Below are 11,915 nucleotides of genomic sequence, written 5' to 3' on the forward strand. Positions count from 1 at the left end.
CGAACATGACAGGTCACATCAGGGCTCATTATGAGGATCTGCTCTCACGACGCCTTTTTATAAACTGAAATTGTGAAGAAGTGGCACCTTTGGCTAAATACGCTTCGCATGCGACGCTGAATGAACAATGGTTTTAAGTTTACGCACATGTAAGCGGTCAATCTGTGATGCGTAAAAGGCGCGCTCTGGGGTGGGGGCTTCTTTGGAGAGGCAGCAGTAGAGAGCGCAACAGCACGACTCTCTGCTTCCACAGGTTGCCTCGCGCATCTCTCCTCTTCTCTGAACATCTTAGCAACCCAGTGCAGAGTACAGCCCGAGGACATGAAGTCGTTTGAGAACGCGCCTGGCTGAACAGTTTGAACCTGGGCTGCAAACAGAAGCTCACGAGCACAATGCCAAATCCGCGTCACTGGAAGACCTGATTCAACAATTTCTCTCGCTGCGGATCTTTCTGTGATAACCTTCTGTCATGTGAGCTTTTCTTCCGAGGACTGCGTGTTTCTTTTTTTTTTTTTCGTTCGAGACCACCATGCTACGGGTCCCTGGCTGCAGCTGCACCACGGCGACAACGGCAACATAATGGCATGCAGGAGCGGCTGCTGCTGCGGCTCCGGTCCAATAAACGAAGATAACGCGCGGTTCCTGCTGCTGGCATTGTTCATTGTTATTTATCTCCTGTGTGGGGCCGCCGTCTTCTCAGCGCTGGAGCACCCAAAAGAGCGAGAGGCGAAGGAGCGCTGGGCGCAGAGGTTCGAACATTTCAGCCAGAAGTACAACCTGAGTAAGAAAGACCTGAATAACTTCCTGAGGAACTACGAGGAGGCGAACGTAGCGGGGATCCGCGTGGACGCAATCAGACCTCGATGGGACTTCACCGGCGCTTTTTACTTCGTAGGAACTGTGGTATCAACCATTGGTGAGATGAAGAAACGGGCCTCTAAAAACTGTGCGATTTCTCAGTCATGACTTTTTTTTTCTTTTCCATCATCAGTTTTAGGTTTTATTTTGTGACTCGCTGTGCTTTTTATAGTTTTCCTTTTGCAAATAAACTCCCACATCAAGGCCGATGCTTATCCACTTTACACTGGCCAGAATGACAAAATTCCTCCCCCTCAATTTATCACATCTTGAAAGGCTGTCAGGGGCCAGGCTCAGTTTAATCAAACTTTTATACAGTTCAAATGAAACCGAGCAGCAATCTTTACTGAACAGTAGGCAGATCCATTTGAACATCAGTTTAGAGAGTTGATTCAGTGCTTATAATGTAGTTCAGTGGGTTCAACAGAACTACACACACACACACACACACACACACACACACACACACACACACACACACACACACACACACACACACACACACACACACACACACACACACACACACACACATAAGCCTTTTAATGCCTACTTCAGAGAAGATTTGTCCTTGACTGTTATTTCTCCATTTCAGACCTGGCTGTGTCCAGGACCGTTTGAGAGCATTAAAGTGTTCAGTGTCAGTGAGGCAGACAAAATCACAGCCATCACTCTAACCAGCAGCACTGTTATAGGCAGCAATAGTGCTACTGTCAAATCTGCTCCTCTGATGTGTACTTTTTAGAAATATATTTGGGGCGGGCTTTTTCTTGTGCCTTTATTGGTTATGGACAAGTCATGGTTGGGTCCACTGTAACATCCTGATTGCTGTTAATTCATTTGTAATGATGTAATGAACTTTGGCCATTTAAATGCGTGGACAGTGAATGGGACAAGCTGACCATATTTTATATAGAAGTATTCTCCTCATTCATCTTAATTCTCTGGAGTTTCAGTGAAAGTTCCTTGAAAACAGATTCTGATGCACTACTTTACTCGAGCGGCAGCCCTTATGCACTTTTCTGACTATAACAGCTTTATTTAAATACAAATTTTGTCACATCTTACCATTTAACTAGCCTCTGAGGACTAAAAAAATCAGGATTGTATCTTTGATATATGACTGGATATTTGGATAATTGAGTATATTTAGATATGTAATAATGTTACATATTCAGCACACAAGTCCTGGAAAAAAAGCACCATTGATTTCATTATGATTAGGCGGAGAAGATCTCTGATCTTACAAAGGACAGATGACTCACCTAATAATCATCTGATGAAATCTTAATGGCTGCAGCTAACTCTGTGTCCAGTCATTTCATATTAACAATCATATGGAAATGTTATAATATTTAATTCACCCCCAATTCCAACAGTCACTCTTCATCTCATCATCTTCGTTTTCATCTAACACTCATCTCTCAGTTTTTGCCAGGGAAAGCCCCATTAAATACACATCATCATTTTGCATCTTCTCTGAGAGCACCGTGTGCATCACAGCTTGTATGAATGCATCTAGATTATCAAAGAACAGCAGCCTAAGTGTATGCGTAGGCACAAGAAGTCTATTTCAAAGGCATCTCGTATGTGTACTGAGGGAGTGTAATTCATCATGTTTTAGAGGTCTACTTCGGTGAGCAGACTAGTGAAAAAAATCCTGTATTTTCAGTTTATTTGGATAATTGAGTATATTTAGATATGTAATAATGTTGTCTGGCTTACTGTCAAATTTAAAGCATCTCTGCAACATTTAAGAGAACAGATCTATTTCTTGGTGGAAAGCTAACACTGTCAAAAATACATTAAGCAACCTTAAGAGTTGCTCTAGTTCAGGGGCACCTGATGGCACCGTCGGGTTGTGCCATATTATATCGTCTGCGATCATTTTTACATGAAGTAAAAATGTCATTGCAATATTATCAATCAATCAATATTATCAATGAGACAACATGTCTGTGAGCGGGGATGTGTCAACATCCTCCAGCAAAGCACATTACTTTGCAAAATATGCTAGAAAACTGTTCCCGCTGAAGGTGGAAACAACAAATGAAACAGAAACACCAGGGCAAAAGCACAACCAGGGTGGAAGGAGGAGATGCTGGGAGCTGGTGACATGCAACCCAAATGTCAACAAATGACTCCACCAACCGTTGCTGGAGTATTCGCTAGCTGCACTCACTAGCTGCACACCATTTGACAGGAAGAGCAAGCACAGGATGGAAATGAGTGATGCAGTTACATGGTATTTTTGTAGCCCGACAAGTTACAAGGTAACAAGGGAGACGGTGGTACACAAAAAAACTTCCTTGTGATTGCTTTGGTCACCAGGAGATTGCCACAGTTGCCTGGAGTTTGCATGAGAGACTCATGTTCAATCACTGACTATTGTCCACAGCGTATTAACTAAGCAGTAGTAAAACTATGATGCAACTCATATGGAGAACATTCACCTTCAGAGCTAAAACTGTGGCCCAGCACTGCTTCCAGCATGTAAGGAACAACTTTTATTTTGAAGGCAATCCATTTCTGGATTGAGTTGTATATTTCACAGTTCTGCTCGTAGAGTAGTTGGTGAGTGTTTGCAGACAAGTTGGCACGTTCCATGCAAGCTACAGTTGACCTCAGTGATCTGCTAGTGAGCAAAGCAGTTGTTTTCACCAACTGGTTGGGTCATTTTTACTTAGTGACCAGTAGTTGCCAGATGGTTGTCCAAATTTCCATGCCTCTGTGACTGTGGCCTTATTTACTTGACCCTTCAACATCACACATCCAAAATGGTGGGCAAGTTAACGTTACACGGTTTGAGGTCACATGACTGCAAAACCTCAATGCAACAGGTGGATTCACTGCAATGATCAACTTCTTCCACAATTTAATGCTAAATTGGACAGGTGATCACTTTGCTCTTTCAGGATATTTGCATAAATTTCATTGGCTAATGGCCGCACTGCAGCACTCGAACAAATGTGATTTAATTGGCTGAGGCCTGCACTGGCGCTTCAGAGGTTTACGTTCTCTTGACTTTAAGTGCAGGCACTGTGAACAAAAGGAAACAACGGACATCTAGTTTGGCAACGTGTGATGTCAAAATTATCAGGAAAGGAGAGTGCTGAAGCCTGAATTGCATCTGTGCGAATCCTGCCAAACTCCCTTTATCTTTAACCCAATCTGAGGACTGTGGGTATTATAGTGGATAGAAAATAGGGGAATGCCCTGAAGGCTTTCTGCCATTTATGCTCTCAAAGAGGTAGCTAATATTCTTGAAAGGTCGATCTTTTCATAAACCCAACCGAACTACGACTACAAACTGAGAACATCACTGACAAAAAGAAGGGAAAAAGACCTGAAGTCAAGCTTTTCCCATTAGCAGGTAAAACACAGTTTTCCAGTCTAACTGTGTTTTACCTGCTTTATATATATATATATATATATATATATATATATACATACATAACAATATACACAACCAGAACCTTGTGTAATTTAAGCGTTAGCATTTCGCTAGCTCTATCCCAAGATTTTAAAACAGCACAGCTATCACACCACTGAAACTCACTAATAAGTATCCTGTGGCTTAATGAAGACACATTTTTACACTTCTGTTTTTGAATGCGTGGAAGACAAAAACTTAATATTTTGATTTGTTTGTATTGCAGCACCTAAGCTAAGCTAACAGGTTGCTTACTGCTACCTATTCACTGCAAACTTACAATCGAGTCATTTATTATTATTACTGCATAAATCTCATCAAAGAAAGTAAATAATCATACATCCCCAAAAGACAAACTATTGCTTATTCATGTATTACTTAAGTGACTAAGCTTACATTTAAGAACATGATTACTGTGGAGTGCAAACCCGCACCCCATTTAACACTAACGCTATTCTGAGCTTTTGTTCCTGAAAGCCTCCCTGATGCAGACGCTGTTATGGCACTGTGATGCACCACTTTACCTCTTTCCTTTCAGGTGCTGGATATTTTGTTCATGGGGCTCATGAACAACAAATTTACTAAACAAGTAGAAAGAAAAGCACATCTATAAAATCCAGCCCATTTGCTTTATTGTTGCATTTGGAAGAGAAGTCTGTTTCAATTATCACCTTGAGAATCTTTATGTATGTGAAGGCAATCAAACCCTCCACAAGAAGCCCGCCTCTGGCATGGAGGCAATTAGTCATGCTGCACTGTATGTTTGTCATGGGAGTCGATACAGTTATATTTAACTTTGTTTTTTCTAGTAAAAAAGACTCTTATTTTGCACTTATTTGCAGCTATCATACCTTTAAACAACACATTTGTCACACGAGTGCATGTAACTGTGAGGTTTCCCCTCTAAAATAAAAGCAAGAGTTCAATTTTTCAACAATTGGACAGGAAACAGAAGAGCAGAGAGACAGTCAGACAGCACTTCATGAGCTTTCAGTATTAAATGGGGGATGAAAAGACATCACTGAGACTGGTGCAGCTAAAAGACCTTTCATTCTGACTCCCACTTTCTTCATCTGCCAGTTCACAAGAGACAAAGGAGAAGGAAATACAATTTCAGTCTACAAAATCTATTTGACCTTTAAAAATCTGAAACAATTATACACCTGAGATGTGGGGTGGCTCAACTGTGTCTTCCAGTTGCCGAAAAAGTGTTTAAGAAATACAGTGAAATGTGAGACTGAAACACCTCGGCTCTCAAACCGAGTGTTAGCGGCACTCAGAGACAAAGCAAGAGAGGGTAAGCATGTCACCAATGGCAACCCTGTGGAGGAAAGCAGCTGCATGAGCATATTTTTCACTTAGCAGAAGAAAAGATTAGTAATTGGCCATCTTTGCCGATGACAGATACGAGGAGAGCCTGATTTAAAAGATAAAGCAACTGGAGGTGGTGGCAACTTTATCTCTCTTGCGTGTGTGTAAAAGAAAACCAGCAGTGGGTAAGAGTAGCATTTTAAAGTGAAGGTAATGCTTTTATGTACAAAAAGTCTTTAATGCTTTCATTTAAAGATGACTGTACAGGTCAAGAACAAGAATCTGGGGGATTAAAGTTCAACAAATCACACTAAGCTTTGTTCTTTGGACAGTGGCAGGAGAATCAGTGTGGGACAAAGCTGCCTTTTTTTAAACATGTAGCACAAAGCAGGAGATACTCTGTTTCAGATGTGTTCTCACTAGTGAAAATATTCATGTTTTAAGTAGTGGTGCTGCTTGGATAGTGTATACAGGAAACATGATGTTGTGATGTAGCTTTGCGACTATAAGGAAGAATACAAAATGAACTATTTTAAACTAGTGGCATTAAGTAAATGTGTGGTATCAAGCCTTGACTGTATCCTGTTAAGCCTCAATTATACTTTCCATGTCCATGAGTCCGTCAGTTCGGCTTGGGTTCGGGTGATGCCAATTTCATCATCAGACGGTGAGCGCGCGCGTCTGTGTGGATGTCCTGTCTGGGTTTTGTTGCCATTTTTTGATGCAGCAGTTGTCTGATCCAAGATGGTTTCCTTCTAACGGAGTCAATAAGGTAATCTTGTCAAAGCATGGTCTTTTCCTAAACTTCAAACTGATTTGGTGACTAAAAGCTTTCTGCAAGAAAGCACTAAAGACAAACTTCTACCACTACAGTCTTTGTCTTTGCAGTTGCAAAGCTTATATCACAACATTGTGAATGATCAGTTATAGTGATGATCCCAGCTGCACAATTGCTGGTTCTCACAGAGGGCACAACTGAACATCACATGGACTTGGTAAAAGAGAGCTGCTAGGACAAAGACCAGCTCATGTGAACTCAGACTGCTATGGACATTTATGTTTTCTACTTTAGTGTGTATCTAATTCTAGCTTGTAACGATTGGAGTAATACCATCTAAATTTCCACTCATTACATAATACATTTTTTTTTGTGTGTGAATGTCAGGGTTTGGGATGACGACCCCTGCCACCATTGGAGGAAAAGTCTTCCTGATGTTTTATGGCCTTCTTGGCTGTGCAGCCACCATCCTGTTCTTCAACCTATTTTTGGAGCGTGTCATCACCGTCATTGCCTTTGTCCTTAAGTCCTGCTACGAAAGGCGCCGTAACAAAGCCGTGCTCCCACAAAATGGACGTCAAGTCTCTGATGGAGGTGGTGCAGGAGGGGAACTTGCAGGCTGGAAGCCCTCAGTCTATTGCGTTATGCTCATTCTAGGAGCAGCGGCCATTTTGGTGTCCTGCTGTGCCTCACTGATGTACTCAGCAGCTGAGGGCTGGGGCTACCTGGACTCGCTTTACTTCTGCTTTGTGGCCTTCAGCACTATTGGGTTTGGAGATATGGTGAGCAGTCAGCGAGTTGCCTACGAAGGCCATGCTACAGCCGCATACAGGCTGGGCAACTTCTTCTTCATCCTGACCGGCGTCTGCTGCATCTACTCCCTGTTCAACGTCATCTCCATTGTCATCAAGCAGGTGCTCAACTGGCTGCTGAGGAGGCTGGAAGGCCCCTGTCGCTGCTGTTTCCCTAGGAGGGGTCACCACCGGCACCCCCGTCGGAATGTGGTGGCCCCAGGCCACCTCCGTGCCCGCAGAGACCCATCAATTGAGACAGATGCCATTAACGAGAGCGAGACCGATACTGGGCGCAGGTTGTCTGGAGAAATGATTTCCATGAGGGACTTCTTAGCAGCCAACAAGGTGAGAGTAATCTGATTTGATGACTGACATGAGTAGTAGAGGTAACAGTTGTAGTTATCCATAAACTCCTTTGGCACCCTGCTGTCAGGTCTGCCTTTACAAGCCACAACCTCCATATGATTACATGTGCATATATATTATTATTAAAATTCATCAAAGCATTTTTTATTCACTGCCCAGATGTATGAAAAAATAAGGTGGACAAATAAATGATCAGTTACAGTTTAACAAAAGTTAAATACACCAATTCCTGTTTTATACAAGCCTCATGCTTCATAGGCAGTGGCTTATTTTTTGCTCTTGTACTCCTTGGCTGCATGCATATGCAGTGCAAAAGTTCTCTGAATATCAATGGCTATGCAACCACTGCCATTACTCATTCAGCAGCTCTTGCAGCCCCTCAGGAGTGTCAGTTGTCCATACATTTCCATATCTACTACTTCACCATTCAGGCAAGACTAATGAGCAGTGTGAGCTGCAATTAAATGCCAAAAGCGTGTACCCTGACCTGGAAATGATTTTTGCTCTGGGTCAGAAATAATTCTTGGGTGATATTTCTGATTATAGAGCCAGAAAGTTTTGACTGAGAAAATTAAAAAAAACAAACAAATAGATTGATTCTCCAGAACTGCCATAAATAAATTAAGAAATTAAGTGTCTTCTATGTTCTTTGCTGAGCTTTGTGTAAACATTGTTAGTGAGATGTGTGCTGAATGATATTCAGGAAACGCAGATAATGAAATCTGAAGACTTCAATGATCTCCTGACTTTCCCTCTGCCAGCAGGCTCACATTCAATGCATTGTGCTTTATTAAAATGTTTGGCCGGTTTGCCATCTTCGGAAAAATGAATCGTCTTCCCATCAGTTGCGGTTTGTGCTTAGTGCTAATTAACAACATCAGCATGTAAAACTGCAGCTGTTTCTGCACAAAGCTTTTTCGGCAAAGGTCCAACTTGATTAATAAAAAAAAGCAGCTCTTCAGACATATAGATATGAATTCCAAGAAGGTCACACCAGGTTAGATTTACATACAGTAACAGGAGGAACAGCAGCTTAGCAAACAGCAAATAACGGGACCGATTGAGTCAGCCTCGGATCTAGCTGATAACATCAGAACCCCATGAGAATGCTTTCTAGAAAGATGTCTGGAATAGGAAACCATTGGTCGATGGTACAGTAAATTTTACTGCAAATCATGATATTTCCCTGTTAGTGTGAAGTATGGTTTCTAACCTTCGAAGTTCTTTTTAGGTGATACGTAATAATTTATGAGTAAATGATGTGAAACAAAATGTTATTTCAGTCTGAAAATGTGAGCCATCCGTCTGTAAATTCACAGGAGGCACCTGTTAAATCTGAGAAACCACCTTTTAACATAATGTACTTGTTTATACAGGGATAATAGAGAGAAAAGGGAGGGAGGGGTGGACGGGAAGAGAGAGGAATCAGCAACTTATAATGTTGCCGCTGCACCAAGCAACATTCTGACAGTGACGGCTGAATGTTGACAGTCTGTAGGATGACTCCAGTGGCAAAATGAATATGAGCTTCTGACAGCCTGGCCGGTTCCCTATAAGCTTTGCTTTAATTTTAACAGTCCGTCTGCCACTGTGTGCCAGTCTCATGGGAAAGTTAAGGCTTAATTGTGCAACCAAAACAGGAAGAATACAGGGCTTTTGTTTTCCTGTTTTGGTTGCTATCTGTAGCTCTCCCCAGGTAGCTAAAATGTGGATGGTGGAGCAGTTGGATTGGCTGTGAAAACAGATAAAAGAGAAACAGTATGTTGTTTGTTGAGGCAAAGAAGGTGAAGTGAGAGAGTGCGATGGTATAATAAGACTGTGCCCCACATGGGTATTTACTCATGTAGAAAGATCTGACACTTTAGAGGGTTCAAAAGTAATATTCTGGTGGCACGACTTCCACTAGCTCATTAAGTTACAAAAGCTTTCTACTTATTAACCTAATACAGCTGGGCATTTAAAAGCTGAGGTCTTTGACAACAGCGTGGGTTAGGAAGAGGGATATGCCTGCTGATGTAAATCAGCCCATTGCGCCCCCACTTGCTCCTTGCTACCACTTGGCGATTCAGCTAGAAATATTTCGGCTGTTTCCTCACCACCAGGTGTCGCCACAGTGGGTACTGCCTTTTTTGCCGGATGCCCTTCCTGACGCAACCCCAAAAGCGGATTTAACATTTGCAACATGTTTCCAAATTTGAAAGGACTACTTTGTATCCAGATTAAATGGTGGCAGGTGTAACTTGCTTTTGTGCTTTTGGATGAATATTTAAAGGAACCCTGGACCTACAAAATATTTAAAAATCTCTAACTTTGTCTCCAAACGGCTCAGTCTGAGCCGTCCCGCTGATGATCTCTTCTAATCCTGCCCATCCCGGCCACTCGCAATGGAAAACCTTAACATCTTCAACTTTGCGACTTCCAGCTCAACCTCACATCTTTTTGTTGCCTCTAAACTATACATTATATCAGGTCTCACTACCATCTTGTAAATCTTCTTTTTCCTTCTTGCTGCCCTCTCTCTGTCACAAATCCTGACTCTCATCTCCACCCACTCCACCCTGCCTGCACTCTCTTCTTCACCTCTCTTGCTTCAGAAGGTTGACTCCAGGTATTTAAACTCATCCACCTTCGCTATCTCCACTCTTTGCATGTTCACCTTTCCACCTGTCTCCCTTCTCATTCACACACGTATTCTGTCTTGGTTCCCCTGACTTTCATTCCTCTTCTCTCCAGAGCATACCTCCACCTCTCCAGGCTCTCTTCCACCTGCTCCCTCCTCTCACTTCAGATCACAATTTCATCTGTAAATATCACAGTCCACAGAGGCTCCTGCCTGACCTCACTTGTCACCATCGCAAACAAGAAGGGTCTCAGAGCCGATCCCTGATGTAATCCCACCCCCACCTTGAAACCATCTGTCACTCCTACCACACACCTCACCACTGTCTTGCTGTCCACTCATCAATGCCACTCCCAACTTCCTCACTTCAGCATCACAGTTCCTCTCTTTGCACCCTATCATATGCTTTTTCTGGGTCCACAAAGTCACAGTGCAACTTCTTCTGACCTTCTCCATACCTCTCCATCAACACTCTCAAAGCAAACATCACATCAGCAGTGCTCTTTCTGCTGCTCACTGATCATCGCCTCTCTTCTTAACCTAACTTCCCCAACCCTTCCCCATGTCTTCATGATACAGTTCATCAACTTTGTCCCTATGTACTTACTACAGCTCCGCACATCCCCCTTGTGCTTGAAAATTGGTACCAGCACACTTCTTCTCCAGTCCTCAGGCATCCTCTCACTCTCCTCATGATTTACCGTGACATGGTAAATGGACAGGAGTACAGCCTCCTGATACTTGTGGTGCACTTCACATGAACATTGAATGTGAGCATGGAAGTTAACTGTGTGCCAGTTTTGGCAAAGTCAGCAGATATCTTTCTGTCAGCTTGTGTTAGTGCAAAATTTAATGCCAGGTGGTACCACTACAGTGGCTAAATTTACACCTAATTATATGCAGAAGAACCCTGTAGGATTTAAACAGCGTTCATTAGTTTTCATCATTTTCTTCGCTTTGTTTTGTAGAGTGAAAATCAGAAGTAGAGGTTACTGTGTGGGGGAAGTAAAATCATTGACACTTGCTTCAACACTTGTAACCTTTGTTTGCTTAAATCAGCACAGCAAAGGAGAGGAGGAATACCATCTGTCAGCTTCATAATGCACCTGTGAGATGAGATGTGCCTGCTGCCAACGCACTCTCTCTATCTTTGTTTTGCAAGACCTTATGGGTTGAATGTTCGACTTCAGTAGTGAATAGAGACAGCAAATATTTCCTCATGTATTTTTTTTTTTTTTAATCTCTTCCTATAGGTGAACTTGGCCATTATGCAAAAGCAGCTTTCGGAGATGGCAGTCGGGAACCAGCGCCAGTCCAGCTCCAGTTCACGTCAGAACGGCTTCTCGGGAGGGGTGGGCGCCCTGGGCATCATGAACAACCGACTGGCTGAGACTAGCGTGGATAGATAGGGGGGGCGGGGGACGTGTGAGACCCTTTTAAAGGAAGCAAAAGAAGCACGAGAATGACATTGATGACATTGACAAGCTTTGGTGTATAAGAATGAAGGCTAACCCCCAGCACCTCCGGCTTAGACAGAAACCATCTCGGCCCACCTTCCTGTCAAGAACTTGGCTTGATGAAAGATGTACGACAGCGTGCTGGATTCCCCACATCTGGACCGGGCTCAGCGTGCTGGAATGTTCCCCTGTGAGGAATCCAGTTTCCATGGTGATAAAAAAAAAAAAGCCTTGTATCTAAGCTTTAAAACCTGATGCACTACATGCTGCTTCACACCAACCCGCAACTTTCACTCAC

The 11,915-nt window shown here is 42.8% G+C and overlaps 1 protein-coding gene across 1 annotated transcript; it reads left to right on the forward strand.

The window, feature by feature from the left end:
• The first annotated feature begins 321 nt into the window (after positions 1-321).
• On the forward strand, positions 322-11,915 carry LOC115774720 (potassium channel subfamily K member 13-like). The gene is made up of 3 exons (XM_030722110.1): positions 322-916; positions 6,768-7,519; positions 11,414-11,915. Exons 1-3 carry the CDS (start codon positions 580-582, stop codon positions 11,567-11,569), a joined length of 1,245 nt encoding a protein of 414 aa, XP_030577970.1. The 5' UTR covers positions 322-579; the 3' UTR covers positions 11,570-11,915.

The sequence above is a fragment of the Archocentrus centrarchus genome, chromosome 24 (assembly GCF_007364275.1).
Source record: "Archocentrus centrarchus isolate MPI-CPG fArcCen1 chromosome 24, fArcCen1, whole genome shotgun sequence".
Classification (NCBI taxonomy): domain Eukaryota; kingdom Metazoa; phylum Chordata; class Actinopteri; order Cichliformes; family Cichlidae; genus Archocentrus; species Archocentrus centrarchus.